Raw genomic sequence first — 16,727 nt, 5'->3', positions numbered from 1 at the left:
CTATACCTGGTCAGGAAGGTGTTGGATTGCTTCGATTATGCTCCTGCATGGTAGACACGTAAACATTAAATACGAGCCCTATCGGCTCTCAGGTTGCCCTGCGGATCGGCTCAAAGAGCCGATCGCCCCATGGTTCACGTTGGATTTACAATGACATGGGGCTCTCGCTTGATCGATATAAAGCTAAACCAATCTACGACGAGTTTAGGGTTTTCACCGTATGATCGGAACATCCTACGCGTAGTTGAGCCTAATAGACACGAAAGATAATGGAAAACTAACCCTAAAAGAGGCCTAAAAACCAACGTTTAATGTCAATTCCCGGAACATCCCTCTTAGGACCAATAAACCATACCTAACGCGCTACCGGATCGTTCAACCCGTTTGCAAGGTCTAACCATACGGATATTAAACCAATCCTTGAAGAATCAAGGAGCAACTATAACGGATCAGATCTACTAAACAACGAACAAGCAAGATGCTGCCCTTACACCTGGATAGGTGTAAGGGCAGCTAGATATTGAGAGACGGCATAACTAAGCAAATATGCGCAAGAAAAGCATCTATGCAAGCCCCAAAACATCTACGATAAGTAGTGCTACTCGCCATCAACAACGCTTCGATGACGAGCGGCACAAGGTAAACGAATAAACGTTGTGCTTGCCTAGATCGCAAGATGCGATCTAGGCAGCATGATGCTTACCCGGGGGAAACCCTTGAAAGAAGGGGTGGCGATGCGCCTGATTTGTGTTTGTTGTGAACGTGATTGTCCTTCTTTTCCGATAACCCTAGATACATATTTATAGTCCAAGGGACTTTCTAATTTGGACGTGCACCTAACCGTGCACGGGTTAAACTCTATCTTTTAATCTAAACCAGAATACGATCTACTATATTTACAGATACATGGGCAATCTAGCCCAAACTCCTCGCGCAAGGCCGCTTCAAAGACGCTCCACGCGTGTATCCTTCAAGCCCATCTTCACTTACGGCCCATCTCCTGATTTGGCCAAAATCCGGTGATAACAAACTACCCTCGCAAAGGCTTGGCCCAAGGCACATCGTGTTGAATGATATTAAGCTTTCATACATATTTTGTTCAACGACTCATGTGGCTTTTCAAAACATGAGGTTACTCCAGTTTTAGCAGTCTTGGTTTTCTGCAGTTTCTTGAAGGAAGCCATCCTAGAACGTAAGAGGAAACTAGAGATGATAGTCTTCGGAGTATTATATTTTTTTGCTGCTAATCTTTGTAGAGTTACTTAATTAAGTTACTAGCTCATAATGTAGTATTGGTTGCTAAAAAGGGGGCAAAACTACAATTTTTTTTTATTTTGACTACATCATACAAAACACACACGAATTTTATTCGAAATTGTTTTTCTTTCTTGCTCAACAAGTGAGCCCTGATTATTGTATGGACGATGAAATTTTCTGCAGGCATTTTGAGTCCATGAAGATTTGTTACCAACTGCACTAGAAATAAATAAATCCTCAATGAAAATTTCCCCAAGATCCAACATTACTTATCGAATCTCAACCCTCTAAAATACCCAAGAAAATCCTTTAAATAAAAAATGTCCTGCTTAACGTGCACATGGGCAGTATGCCACATCCTGTTCTAATCCTCATCTTCAAATCGCGCGAATAATAAACCGTGTGAACACTGGATGAGAAAAAAAGAGATAGAGTAGCATATAAAGATTCGGCGACACTGATGACGAGCGAGGTAGCTAGATTGTAGAGAGGGAGAAGACAAGGAGGGACGGGCCAAGAAAATAAAAGGCGGGCGAGCTGCGAGCACGTGACTCGCCAGTGCGTGGTGTCCCTAGCGTTCCATCCGTTCCTTGTTCCCCTCGGGCTCCTTTCTTTATCACCATCCGTCATTCCGTTTTGAAATTCAGTTTTTTTGTACTCCCCTCCCTCGTAGACTGGTTATGACAAACATGCGCCTTGTCATTGGCACCTCCCCAGATCACTGTTTAGTTATCAGTACTCTACTGTTAACCAATGCGACACTCACACCGATTCCAATCGCTCCAGGACAGCAGCAATACAATTTTCTGAACTTCGTACCGAAGTCAGTACAAAAGTATAGTATAATTTGTTCGAGAGATGCAGCAAGATTGCGTTTTGTTGTGTGTCCTGCTGCAGGCTGCAGTGTTGTAGAGAGACGGAGCTGTCGCTACGGTTGCATTATTGGAGCGCCTGCCGTCGTCTCTAAGCGACACTTTAGCTAGATCTTGATTATCGTTAAATCGATTTCTTGCTGGAGTAGAAAAGGACTGAAAAGGCCATGTTATTTGTGCTGCTGCCGCTGGAGATATGATGCTGTCTGCAATCATCGATCGGTACTGGTAAACAAATACTGGAAACGACGGTGAGTCCGGGCAGAAAGCCTGGTGGAGTGGGTCGCAGCGAGTATGGTGTGGGTGGCCATGGCAGGAGCAGGCATGCGCGTCCGTGTCGGGCCTGTTGGGTCTGCCCTGCCCGAGGATAGAGAGAGATAGAGAGACTGGGCGCGCTTTTGGCGGTTTTCAGAGCTGCTGCTGCAGCAGGCATGGAGCGATAGGGCCGTGGCAGGTGCTTGTTGGCGTCTCTCTCGTCCCCACTCCACTCCACCACCACCCACTCCCACCCGAACCCATCGCTTCGTCGCTGGGTTGGATTAACATTGACTCTGATTCTGATTGATCGCCTTCCTTCCCGCCGAGCGGGCTCGCCGGTGATTCCGTGACGAGCTCCGCATCTTCCGCAGCCGAGCGGAGGGAATTGCGTCGTGAGGGAGTCGGTTCGATCTTCTTCCCCGCCGTCCTTGGCCCGAAACGAATCTAAGGCCTTTGTGGTGCTGTGGTGGGGGGATGGAGACGGGGGTGCGGATGTGGCGGTGGCGGTGCTGCGTGGTGGCCGCCGCCGTGCTCTGCGTGATCCTGCCGCCGGCCGCCGCGTCGCTCTCTCCCTCCGGCATCAACTACGAAGGTACCTTCCCTCCCCGGCCCATCAATCTTGCTCCTTTCCTCCAGTTCGCGAAGTGAAAAGCGTCTTCAGACGCACCAAGATTCCCTGAATTTGGCAAAAAGATTTCCCTTTTCCCTTCCTGGCAACCCCCAAATTTAGCGAATCACGCCACAATGTGCTTCCGCATCTTCTTCGCCGGAGTTTCCACTCGGTTGTTTCTTGCCTGAGATTTGCTGACGCCCAGCCTGCCTGCCCTGTCGCTGTGCCTTTCGCAGTCGTGGCGCTCATGGCCATCAAGACGGAGCTGCAGGACCACTACAACGTGCTCGACAACTGGGACATCAACTCCGTCGACCCCTGCAGCTGGAGGATGGTCACCTGCACATCCGACGGCTACGTCTCTGCGCTGTAAGCCATGCCGCCATCTCCCGTTTGCTCCCTCCTGTCCTCTATCTCCGGCGAGCTTTTGCGGTGGGGACTAATCTTCTCGCGTGACTCGCAGTGGTCTGCCCAGCCAACGCCTCTCCGGTAAACTGTCGCCCGGCATCGGCAACCTCACAAGACTGCAATCTGTGTAAGCGCATTCACCCAGTTCCGTTTAAAATTGGAAATATGGCCAGAATTACAGGTTTCTAGACAAACGACAGACTGCAAGTGCTCACCATTCGCTTTCTTCGACAGGCTGTTGCAGAACAACGCCATTTCTGGCACTATCCCTGCCACCATAGGCAGGCTGGGGATGCTGAAGACGCTTGACATGTCAGACAACCATCTCACTGGGAGCATCCCCAGTTCAGTTGGCGATCTCAAGAACCTCAACTACCTGTAAGATTTCATTCCATGGTTCTTCTTCATGCCTCATCCTTCTTGATGTATACAGCGACTCACTTTTGTTTCTCTTGTTGCTACCAGGAAACTGAACAACAACAGCTTATCTGGAGCTTTACCTGATTCACTAGCCACCATTGATGGTCTTGCTCTTCTGTATGTCCTGTGAATCCCTTAGTTATTCCTGTTTTCTTCTTTCCTTTGTGTACTGTAGTAAACGGTTCTAATGATTTGTTCCACAGGGATCTTTCATTTAACAATCTGAGCGGTCCGTTGCCAAAGATTTCTGCAAGAACTTTCAGGTATCATTCAGCTAATTCCCTGTGTGCACGCTGTAGACTATTGCTCTTTCTTTCATTTCCACTTTTCTTACTGTTTCTTGTTATGACAGCATTGCTGGAAATACACTGATTTGTGGCGTCAAGTCTGGAGACAATTGCTCGTCTGTGTCGCTGGATCCACTTTCGTATCCACCAGATGACCTTAAGGGTGAGATTGTCGATCATTTTTATCTTTGAGAAATATATACTACCATAGCACAAAGAAATGATATCTTTTTTTGTTTCTCTGTGCTTCTCATATCCGTTTCCTTTTCCTCAGCTCAGCCACAACAAGGTATGGCAAGAAGTCACCGTATAGCTATCATCTGCGGAGCAACTGTGGGTTCTGTAGCATTTGCCGCTATCGTGGTCGGCATGCTTCTTTGGTGGCGGCATAGGCGTAATCAGCAGATCTTTTTTGATGTAAATGGTAATGCTCTTTTCGATGTTGTGCTTGATCAATACTAGCATTGCCTGGATTTAGAGTTGGATACATAGATTTCTTTGTTGCAGCAAGGGTTGAAGAATCTACTGTTTGTTACGTCTTGAACTATATTTTTCTAAGCTTCCAATTGAATAGTAAATTAATTTGAACAAAGAGCGATATAAAAATGCTCTTGGTTTATTTGACATGCTTACCTTTGGACGAGCTGAATAGTTAGCACTAGATCTATTTTTTCGCGAAAAAATAGTTAGCATTAGATAATCTTCAGTAATATGATTTCAGCGACATGTTCAAAATTCACATAAAAACGAGACACCCTGTAGTCCTTTTTGTGGACTAGTACTAATTACATGTAGTAGTATTCATTATATAATCTTTCTTGCAGCTTCTAGTGATGTCATAGGTAATTAATCTTTTTTTGCGAAAATAGGTAATTAATCTTTCGCGGTTCAGTAGAACAGTTACTACCAATTTAAACTGCATTGTCAATTAGGCATGAACACTGACTATATAGCAGGGACCTAAAGTGATTGAAATTTGATATTTCTCAAATCTAGTGGGTTCATATTACGTTATGTGTATTTCATGCATGTTCTGCCCTTTTTTTTTTCTTTTCGTTGTTTTTCTAATAAACATGGTTTCCTTACCAACTGAGATGGGCATACTGTCTTGATACAGTGTAGTCTAAATTTTCTCTTTGAGTCTTCTCTGTGTATTCCTCCGATTTCTACATATGTGAATGCTCAAATATTTGTCCTATGTTTACTAAAGAACATACAGAGATAAATTATCAAATTATTGCTGGGATAGAAGCCTTATTCTGGCAAACGATTAAATATATCTGACTATTATCTGGCAGCTTGCAAGCCTACTTGGTGGTCCTTATTTGGACAACCTTTTCTGTAGTTCAGAATCATGATGTCCCAGTTACTTTTGGTATAGATACATCCATTTTTGGGCCACTAATTTGAACCGGAGGGAGTAATTGATTTGCCTTGCAATAAAAATGAGATGTCTTCTTTCACCCTATAACACCTGCTTTGATAATTTTTAAATTTTACATGCTCTCAGTTTCTGTTCATGCTTTCTGTCGGGCATGTTATTGCTGTTTTAGTTCCATACTGTGGTACCTGATACCTCCTCTTAGCTACAGATCAATATGACCCAGAAGTATGCTTGGGTCATCTAAAGAAGTACACCTTCAAGGAGCTTCGAGCCTCTACCAACAATTTCAACTCAAAAAACATTTTAGGTGAAGGTGGATATGGAATAGTATACAAGGGGTTTTTACGTGATGGTTCAATTGTTGCTGTTAAAAGATTGAAAGACTACAATGCTGTTGGTGGGGAAGTTCAATTCCAAACTGAAGTTGAAGTCATAAGCTTAGCTGTTCACCGGAATCTCCTACGGCTCATTGGATTTTGCACTACAGAGTGCGAGAGATTACTTGTTTATCCTTATATGCCAAATGGAAGTGTTGCTTCTCAGTTACGGGGTCAGTCTATTTCTCTCTGCTCTTATACATTTTTAAGTACTGTATTACTTGTGCAGATTCATTAGTGGCCTGTTCAATCTTTAATTCCTCTTGCCATGCATTAGGCTCATTTCAGATTAACACTATGGCATGTGTCCATGTTGGCTATCTAGTGAGCTCAAACTGTCACCAAATGGTCAGCTTAAAATGAAAAAAAGAAAGCTGACGAGCATTAGTGTTGATGGCAAGTGATCCTCAACATGTTCTTTGTAGCATGCCATTGTTGTTTTGCCTGCTTTAAGTGAAAGTTATTGTACAATCTTGGAAGTATTAAGATAATACCCACTGTTTATTATCCGCTTGTGGGTTTGACCCATTGAGATTGGCCTTTTACGGTTTTACCAATATCATCCTGGCTAGCTTAATCGTTCTGTGTACCATCAAACAAACCTTGACCATGGTGACTGTCTTCTATTGGAAGTACACTGCTTCTGCTGATATTAGTATTTACTCAAGCGTCTATTGACATTTTACAGTGCACCATATTTTGGAATATAAACTGCGCCATTCACAACATCACATACTGCTGATGAAATGAACAATTAAAAAACAAGAGGATATTATGATTTTTTCCAAGTATATATTTATTCAGTTTGCAAGCAAAAAAGTAACCTTCTCCATCAGTAAACCTAAACTTTTCTGCATTTCTTTCCCAGAACATATAAATGGCAGGCCAGCTCTAGATTGGTCAAGGAGAAAGATGATAGCACTGGGTACAGCACGAGGGCTGCTTTATTTGCACGAACAGTGTGATCCAAAGATTATCCATCGTGATGTAAAAGCCTCCAATGTGCTTCTTGATGAGTATTTTGAAGCGATTGTGGGAGATTTTGGATTGGCAAAACTTTTGGATCACCAAGAGACCCACGTTACAACAGCAGTGCGTGGGACTGTTGGACACATAGCTCCAGAGTATTTGTCAACTGGCCAGTCATCAGATAAGACAGATGTATTTGGGTTTGGAGTCTTGTTGGTTGAATTGATCACTGGCCAGAAGGCATTAGATTTTGGAAGACTAGCAAATCAGAAGGGTGGAGTTCTTGATTTGGTAAGCATGTTAAATCGTTTCTTTGCGTGCAGTGGTGTCAAATTCACTATAGTACTTTATATGAAAAGACTGCTTTCTCCTTTTGATCGTAGTTTCTTGGGCTCTGCCCTTTAGTGTCTCCTCAGCTTTTCGACAACTTTTTAAAATGTAATGAACTGAACATCCTAGAGGTGTGTATCCAACCCTACCTTTTCAATGAATTCACAAAGACCACTTTGCGTTTTCTCGAAAAAAGAGCTTTTCGACAAGTTGTATGCCACTTTTAGGTCCTTTCTGACCTTTTACTTTGTGTACATTCAACGGTAAGATTTGACACTTGAGATGCTAAAGCATTTTTTTCATAGTAAAACAATTATTATCAACATGGCAAGTAAAATTTCATTTTGACGCTGAAAAGATGTTCTGTGAAACCAAAGCAGCTTAACTGTTTGCAGTTGTGATAACCCACTTTTAAAGAAGGCATTGAAAAAGGTCCAATAATACAATTATTTTAGTATTTTATTTTTGAGAAAATGTGTGATGTTAACTACGTTATATGGTGTTCATTTCTGTTAATTGTTCATCATGGTGTGGGCATATTAACTCATCCACCATTAATTAGCATCTCCTAGTTTAGGGTCAACTGTTTGTATAAAAAAATAACATCCAAAGGGCATTATCTGTCCATAGGCCTATGTTCTTTGCATCGAAACAAGCATTATTTCTGACACCTGCATCTGGTTCCAGGTAAAGAAGCTCCATCAAGAAAAGCAGCTGAGCATGATGGTGGATAAAGATCTAGGCAGCAACTACGACAGGGTGGAGCTGGAGGAAATGGTGCAAGTGGCTCTGCTGTGCACGCAATACTACCCGTCCCACCGCCCCAGGATGTCGGAGGTGATTAGGATGCTGGAAGGAGATGGGCTGGCAGAGAAATGGGAGGCATCGCAGAACGTGGACACGCCAAAGTCTGTCTCGTCGGAGCTCCTGCCCCCGAAGTTCATGGATTTTGCGGCAGACGAGTCATCGGTCGGCCTGGAAGCCATGGAGCTCTCGGGACCAAGGTGATTAACGGCCAATTTGATCGAACATTAGCGAAAAGTGGTAGTTTTCTGGATGGAGTTAGGGTAAGGTAGCCCTGTGGTGGCATTCATTTGTACATACGGTGTGTTATTGCGTACTGCGTGATCTCAGCCCATCTTTGCTGCTCATGATGTACATGTGGCTGTAAGAGAGATGAGATGAGTAGAGTAAAATATAGAGGAAAGAAAATTTTCCAATAGGTTCGCTATACTCTGTTTCTTCCTCCCCTTTCTCTTGCCTTGCACATAATGAATCGTTTGTGCTCTTATTCCGGTTCGAAGAAAGCACAGTTTTGGCCCATGAACTTCGAGCATTGGTCCTCATTTGATTCTGAATTTCTGAAACCGTCTGACTGAAACGGTGTTTCAGAGCTTTAGCACGTCGTGTGAATGTTTAGGGGCCAAAAGTGAATCATTATTTTAGCCTGGATGTAATGTGTTGTTGGTACCAGCATTTCTTGTCTTTGCATTACCTACATCGGTAGCACAAAGAACATGCTGCAGTGTGTGTGTATACTGTGACCAGAATGTGAATGTTTTGCCTTGTACAACTTACGATCTGTTCTTGGTCACTGCATTTCTTGTCTTGTCATTACCTCCATCGGTCGTACAAAGAACATGCTGCGGTATTTGTATACTGTGGCCAAGCGTGTGCAATGTGTATATATCACTGTAGACTCTATACTGGATTCACAGTGTTGCCAGGTCCACTTGCTGATAAAGGATTGCCATGAACGTCAGCATTTGGTACTATGAACACCTCTGGCTACTCTGGGGGGACTAGTAGGGGGAAGGTGGTGGCAGCAGCCGGTCGCCAACGCCACGCACACTGAACCGACCCTCAGAGAAGCTTTCGCAGGAAAGGAACCACCCATACTGTCGTGTTCAGTGTATTGCTCGGTTACCTTGCTGATGAGGTGTACTATGAACTGTCCGTCTGAAACAGCCCCGACTACTTTGGTAGATGGAGGAATAAGGGAGATGGAGGAATAGGGAGGGTGGAAGGTGGTAGCAGAGGCTGGTCGCCATTGCCACATTGTCACACGCACTGAACCCACCTTCAGACCCTCAGGGCACCTCCAGCGGCGCGACGCAAATCGGTGTCCGCTAGCGTCCGTTTGCGTCGCGCAGCGCGAGAAAGATCATTTTTGTTCGCGTGTCCGTTTGCGCCTGGGGTGTCTCCAGCGGCCGGACGCATTTCCGCGTCGGCATGAAATATGAAGTTTGAAAACAACAAAATAAAGAGATTCAACTAAGTCATAGTCCTTATTACATCCAAATTTTAAGAAGTCTACATGATTTTTTTTGGAAGAATTCATTTATAATAAGGACTCTTATCAATATAAAAAATATTGTTAGGTATTGTGTAGGTACCTAAACCTGCTCAACGTAGATGCAGAAGGGTAGAAAGGCTGATCAAAATTTATTGATGCAGCTATCCATTTAATGTAGAAGAATTTGCATTTTAGAGTTGAAGGTTCATAATATAAAAATATAAAAGTTCTCACCTTTTACCCATTTTTTTCATTTTTTGGAAAGATGGTATTCCTCTAGGCATGGTCTTCATGGCCAGCCAATGCCCATCGATGCTCAATCAGATCCGTACTGCAGCCGTTTGCACACGTTCTCGTCAGTGATTTCTACATTCATATGCAGATAGTTCTCCCAAGATAAAGCCCCAGGGAGTGGCGCAACTAGCTCACCTTGAAAGTCCCAGTGGTTCTCATTGCGGCCATCATGACGCTCGTTCTCAACGATCATGTTGTGCATGATCACGCAGCATGCCATCACCTCATGCATGGTCTTCAGCAACCATGTTTTTGCCGGGTGACGGACAATTGCCCACCGAGCTTGGAGCACACCAAATCCGCGCTCCACATCTTTCCTGCAAGGCTCTTGCATCTTGGCAAACCTCATCGTCTTTTCGGAGTTTGGATTACGGACACTCTTCACCAGTGTGGCCCAGTCAGGGTAGATGCCATCAACAAGATAATATGGCTTGTCATATTCATTTTCATTGATCTCATAGCTCATCCGGGGAGCTTTGCCTTGCATGAGCCGGTTGAAAACGGGTGATCGGTGCAACACATTGATTTCATTGTTGGAACCGGCCATGCCAAAGAATGAATGCGAAATCCATAAATCTTGAGATATGACAACTTCAAGAATGACAGTACGCCCCTCCGCATGCCCGCTGTACTGACCTGCCATCCAAATGGACAGTTCTTCCAGTCCTAGTGCATGCAATCTATGCTGCCAATCATTCCTGGGAACCCTCTAGACTCGTTGATAGACAACATCCGCCTTGTATCCTCAACGGTTGGCTCCCTACGTAATGTCTTGTCCGAACATGACAATCACGGCTCGGCGAAACCGGTACTTGGACTCAAGGCGGGTGCTCTCACCCATTCGAAGATACTCATCGAATATATCACCAGCCATTCCATATGATAGCATGCGAATAGCGGTGGAGCATTTTTGGTAGGAGGTGAAGCCTAGCGCACCTGTTGCATCGGGCTACATTGGAAGTACAGGTCGTAGTCTGCGACGCCCCGGAGAATGACCAAAAACAGCTCCCTTAACATCATGTACCGGCGTCGGAACATTTTTTCCTTGAACACCGGATCGGTGAGGTGGAAGTAGTCCTTGTGGAGCCGGAGCTTCCCTTGCACTCTGTTGCGCGCCAGGTTTTTTGAGCGGCCCTTGACAGAGCCCCGGTGCACCGGCCCCTCATTTGAAATGAACTCGTGGATCATGGAGGCTGCAGTAGTTGCCAATATCTGCGTCGACTAATCGGACTCCTCGTCGGAAGAGGAGTCAACGACCTCGGCGTGGAACTTCGCAGCATCTACCACATGTCCATGTGCGTGGGAACGAACTGTGAATCAATGGTCGCGCACAATAGCGCCGAAAACAGGAGAAGAAACCTACCGGCGCAATTGACCGAACAGGTCGTGGGCGGCGCGGAAGAGGCGGCGCCGCCGCGTTTGGCCCCAAAACAGCCGGCATGTTCGCGCCCGAGCCAATCCCGAGTACGATCCTGCTCTCCCGCGCGGCGACAACCGAGCCGGACGGCGAGTAATGCGCGCGGCAGCGGCGGGACGGTGGCGGGCTGGGGTTGGGTTGGTGGCGTCGCACTAGGGCAGCAAAGAAGGGAAAAAGAAGCAAATCGGAAGCGGTCGATTTCGCTGTCCCTGACTTGCGGAACCGGGTAGGAAAAGGAGGACGCTCGGCACGATCGCGCAGCGTCCGCGGAGACGCAAACCTGGCGCATATTTGGCCAGGTTTGCGTCGCCGCGGACAGCCCGGTCACTATGCGTCGCTCCGCTGGAGGAGGACCCAGACGCATTTTCGGTCACGGCGGACACAAACGGTTGCTCAGCGTCCGTTTGCGTTGCGCCGCTGGAGATGCCCTTAGGGCTTGTTTGGTTTAAAGAAGTTTCACAATTTTTTTTTGGAGGATTCAATTCCTTCAGAATTATTACTATATAGCCCGTCTGGTTCAATCCATTGGAATTATTTCTACGATCTACTTTGCATGCAATTTTATAGGGTTTTTCCTCTTAGATCTAATCTGATGGAAAATTTCTTTTCTTTTTATATGAAAACGATGGAAAACACATGATTCTTCACAACAATTCTTGTGTCTTCCGGTTCCAGTGTATTCAGTTCCTGTAGGATTGAGCATACGACTCTTTAAGTTTTTCCTATTTCTACCTCCTGCGAACCAAACAAGCCCCTTATTATTTTTGTTTTGCCTTGTAAAGCTATGATCTGTTGTTTGTACCTGCATTTCCTGTACTCACATTACCTGCACCGGTAGCACAATAGTGTGACCAAGTGTATACACTACCACTCTAGGCCCTATACTGTGTTAGCTGTATTGCCAGGTTCACTTGCTGATAAAGGATACCATGAACTGCCATGGTCAGCATTTGGTACTATGAACACCTCTGACCACTATGAGGAACTAGGGAAGGTGGTGGCAGGAGCCGGTGGCCGACGCCACACACACTGAACCGACCTTCAGAGAAGCTTTTGCAGCAAAGGAAGCGTAGATGGACTCGAGTCAGGCAGTGCTACGATGGACAAGTGTGTACATGTCTACTGCGTTCACTGCATCGCTAAGTTCACCTGCTGATGAGGGTACCGTGTACTGGCTGTCAGCATTGGTGGTAGCATGAACACCTCTGAGCGTTCTGGGAGTCTGGGGAGTAGGGGAGGAAGGTAGCAGCAAGCCACCAACCGGTCGCCAATGCCCAATGCACACTGAACCGACCTCGGAGAAGCTTTCGCAGAAGGAAGCGTAGACGGACTGGAGTCAGTGCTGTGCTTCGATGGAACTGATCGATGGTGGGGGTTGCTCATCCAACTGGAGGTTCTCTAGTGTAAAGTTGTCGTCCGGTCTCATCTGCGAGTGCCCCTAGCACTAGCATACGATCGATCGTGTCGCATGTATCACGTCAACTGTGCTCCGTAACTGTTTTGATCGATTGCAGCATCGATCCTTCTCCTCCTCCCTTTTCCTGCGTCTGCTTTAATTTGTCGCCGGACGGTCGGTCGGTAGCAGTCGTCGATCGGAGAGTGCGAGAAGAAGCAGCACCGTGGAGCATGCCGTTACTCTGGCTGATTGGTCGATCTATCACGGCGGTGGTTGGCCGGACAGCGCCTGCGCCGCCGGTGAAGCACCGGCAGCATCATACAACGGCGCCGGCGCCCGCACCACCGCGCGACACGGGCGCGCTGCCGGGAAAGCAACCACGCGGAACAGAAGAGACGCGCGAGAGCGAGGGAGGGAGGGAGGGGAGCACTGATCATTGTGACTTTTTGTCCGCGTCTCGCCTTACGTCAAATCAGAATCACTTCGCTTGATCGATCGCGCCCGTCCCGACCTCTCACCTCCGTCCATTATTGCCGATCATTACAGCCCACGCACCACCCTAGCCAAGGCCAAGCTACATGCCGTGCCATTGCCTACGCCGGGTCGCCGGCCGCCAGTCTACCTGTTCGACCGATCGTCTTCGGCCACCTCTACTTCTCTTCCTCTGCTTTACGGCCCATCCAATAGTATAGACCACATACCGTTATCTCCTCCTCCTCACCTGGGCTGGCCGTGCGCCTGGCCGCCTGACTGTCTTGTCCATCACTAGCCCCGGCCGTTTCCTTTCCAGAAACCAAGCTGCAGAAACCTCTAGCTCTTGTAGGCAGGCATGGGAATGGGCATGGGCGTCGTCAGGTGCCTCAAGATTCTTGCCCTGCTCTCGCTCGTCCCACTGGCGCTCAGAGCCGGCTCCCTCCTCGGCCACGTCGCCGCTCCGGTGCCGCTGTCATCCCAATTTGCTGCTCTCACCGGCGCGAGCGTCCCCCGTTCGGCGCGCATGGAGGCGGGGCATCACGAGGCCCGCCGGAGGAAGGCGTCGGAGGGTGCAGGTGCAGCTCTGCCCGCCGGCCTTAACACGGCGAGGTTCCGGCCAGGCGGCGGCAACGGCGCGTTCAGCGACGACAAGCGGATGGCGCCATCCGGTTCCAACCCGCTGCACAACTTGCGATAGTTCGTCGATAAATACAACACGACGAGGTTCGGCCTTATGTTGTTAACTTGTTATAGATGCCCTGGCTCTCCTCTGCTAGCTCTGTTCTGAATCATTCTTCATCTTCTCCCTCTCTTCACACATTGTGTATTCCAAGCGATATATACATACGTATTACCTATTCTTCAGCTGTTGCATGCATGTACATTCAGGCCTGCCTACTACGTACCGTCGTTCAATCTATATACGTATGTTGAAGCTTATGTGTACTACCTGCCTTCATCAAGCAGTACGAACGATTGTACTCGCGGCCATGGCTCTCGCAACAGTTCACACTGAATCGATCGCTCCTCCCTCGCATAGTTTCCCCACTCTCACCTTCTTCTTCAGCTGGCTAGAGCGCTCGATCATTCATTTCTGTCTTCATCTGCCGTCGCATGCAGTTGATCGCTCAGCCATCGGTTCCAGTTACCAGCATGATAGGGAGTTATACCAGCACGCGAGTACATCAGGCTTGATTGATCATTCATCAGTTTTGTTGTGCTACGTACGTACTACTAGTATATACGAAAAGATTAGGCTGACACGTACAGTAATTCTCCCAATGTAGTGCACAAGCGTGCGCTAAACCACGTATGTTATATGAGATGGATGTGGCGCGGCACTGGTCAATCTTTCTCTGAACCGCGTTACAGTTAATTTTGCTTCTCTTTCACTCCTACTTTTGAGGGGAGAAAAAAGGGAAGAATGTGAACCAATGATGTCAACGAAGAAATATTGAAGAACACGACCCTGGCTGACATTCTCCATGTCCGGCATCCATTACAATCATGGTGTCGTCGAATCAGCATCGATATGATCCAGACATGTCGAAAGATATCGCTGCTGCTACTCAAGACAAACGACCAGGTGTACCAACACTAATTATGCAGCGAGAGAGAACACACCGATGAAACCTGCAACCTCTACCAATTTATTCTCTTCTCGGGAACAAGATAGACGAGACAGAGACATTGGAGCTGCAGTATCACAGATACTGTATCTGATGCTCATACAGGGTAACCCTCACTAGGCAAGTAAGATTTCACTGCAGTGACACGATCGACGAACAGAGCCACTAATGAAGCAGATCAAATCCCTACCGAACACTAATGATGCAGAAAGAGAGAACACACCGATTAAACCTTCAACCTCTGACAATTTATTCTCTTCTCGGGAACAAGACGAGACAGAGACATTGGAGCTGCAGTATCTGATGCTCATATACGTGACCCTTATTAGGCAAGTACTACTTGTACTAAAGCAAATGAGAGAAGTTCAATTTAGCACCCTAAATTTGTCATAAAGTTCAGTTTACAACCCTCGGCTCTTATTTGGTTCAATTTTCACTCCTAAACGATAAAAACCGTTTGAAATACATCACTTTCACCATCTAACTGGTTTAAGCTAAGTTTATAGACACATCAGCTGGGTTTATCCTGTATTTTAACTAAACATACACATACATATATTGAGATCTCACATGTGAGGTACGAGAAAGAATTATGCTCTTGCTGAGTAAGAACATACAAACATGCATTCGTTGATGCATTCGTTGTTTTTGATGTACCAGCCCTAGCATGCATGTATGAGAAGATACCTACAGTTATATTTTAACTTAGACGTTGATTTGTTGTACTCCTTCGTTAACACTAAAGAATTTGGAGTACATAAAAGAACTACAAAGGTTAAATCACTATCAGAAAGGCTTTCTTTGCCGTGCACCCATTTTGCATGGCCCACTTTTTACACGGCAACGTCTTTGCCGTGCACCAGCGCACGACAAAGGACGGACGGCAAAGCCTGGCTCAGCAAAGAGTCGTTGCCGTGCGCCGGCCCCAATTCGCACGGCAAAGCACGTTGCCGTGCTGCAAAGCATGTTGCCGTGCGCCAAGACACCTGCACAGCAAAGATCCGCGTTGCCGTCTACCTATTCTTTGCCGTGCGTCACGGATCACTACCATGCAGTGTGTTTGCCGTGCGTCTTCCCTCTGCCGTGCACGGCAAAGGCCTCTCCAGGCACGACCCATATGCAGAATCAATCATTTCCCAAATAAAACCGAAAAGTAATTTAAAAAATATTAAAATCGACAACAATAATCAGCAAAACAACACACACATCAGATTCCCAAATCTTGAGCCGTTCGTGTAAGAACCTTATTTGTTACAGTGCAACATATACAACCTTTTACATCAGGGAAAAACATGATTATACAACTATACTAGAGGTTGTATTCCGGTAGTGAATAAAAACGGTGAAAGGGGTGTATTCTGAACAATTCCTAAAGGTTGAAACTTGAACCAAATTAAAATTCAGGGTTGCAAATTGAACAGACAAGTTTAAAGAGTAAAGTGGACTTCTCTCAAAGCAAATCAAATCCCTACTAAACTACTGGAGCACGAACGGAAATAGTACCTCCTAAGAGCAGGTCTAACAAACCCCGTAAAAGGGGCAAACCCGTATAATAACCGCCGATTTGAGGGTTTCGCGTCTACCCGGCCGTCTAGCACGCCCCGTAAAAACGGCCCCCGCATCGATTTTTGCTGTTTTGGACTACGGGGCGGGTCGTCGCCCCCTACTTGTGCGGGGTGGGAGCGGGGATAGTGGGCGAAACCACTATCCCAATTCCGAAAGCGCGCGCGGACATTTCAGTTGTCCCCATCCATCTTCCCCCGCGCGCCGCCGCAGCCACCCGCGCGCCGCCGCCGGAATCCGTCAGATCCGCGCCCCTCCGCCGTCCGCCGAGCTGCGCCGACGCCCGCCGCACCTCCGCCGCACCCCGGCCGAAGTTCCGCGTCCCTCCGCGCGCGCCGCCGCCGTCCAGCCGTGGTCTTCTCCGCCGTTTGTCGCCGGTGAGTATTCCGCCGCGTTCTTCCTCGTTGCCGCCGGTAAATGGGTCGGATTTCGGGCTGATCTATGGTTCCCCGTGGTAGATGGCTTCGGAGGATGTGCACATGGCGGA

The 16,727-nt window shown here is 47.0% G+C and overlaps 1 protein-coding gene across 1 annotated transcript; it reads left to right on the top strand.

The window, feature by feature from the left end:
- The first annotated feature begins 2,408 nt into the window (after nucleotides 1–2,408).
- Nucleotides 2,409–8,624, top strand: LOC124665290 (protein NSP-INTERACTING KINASE 3-like). The gene is made up of 11 exons (XM_047202713.1): nucleotides 2,409–2,979; nucleotides 3,234–3,366; nucleotides 3,461–3,532; nucleotides 3,640–3,783; nucleotides 3,871–3,942; nucleotides 4,029–4,088; nucleotides 4,178–4,275; nucleotides 4,387–4,536; nucleotides 5,705–6,046; nucleotides 6,742–7,133; nucleotides 7,860–8,624. The coding sequence occupies exons 1-11, from the start codon at nucleotides 2,862–2,864 to the stop codon at nucleotides 8,178–8,180; spliced, it is 1,902 nt and encodes a 633-aa protein (XP_047058669.1). The 5' UTR covers nucleotides 2,409–2,861; the 3' UTR covers nucleotides 8,181–8,624.
- Nucleotides 8,625–16,727: the final 8,103 nt, after the last annotated feature.

Source organism: Lolium rigidum, chromosome 6 (assembly GCF_022539505.1).
Source record: "Lolium rigidum isolate FL_2022 chromosome 6, APGP_CSIRO_Lrig_0.1, whole genome shotgun sequence".
Taxonomy (NCBI): Eukaryota; Viridiplantae; Streptophyta; class Magnoliopsida; order Poales; family Poaceae; genus Lolium; species Lolium rigidum.
Note: the sequence above shows the minus strand (reverse complement) of the source record. Positions and strands in the feature narration are given on the sequence as shown.

What these genes read in the sequence shown, in the direction of transcription:
- LOC124665290 (XM_047202713.1), top strand. Translation starts at nt 2,862, where the DNA reads ATGGAGACGGGGGTGCGGATGTGGCGGTGGCGGTGCTGCGTGGTGGCC. An exon ending in CTCACAAGACTGCAATCTGT is followed by an intron (nt 3,533 to 3,639) that starts GTAAGCGCATTC and finishes TTTCTTCGACAG; the next exon opens with GCTGTTGCAGAACAACGCCA. An exon ending in AGGGTGGAGTTCTTGATTTG is followed by an intron (nt 7,134 to 7,859) that starts GTAAGCATGTTA and finishes ATCTGGTTCCAG; the next exon opens with GTAAAGAAGCTCCATCAAGA.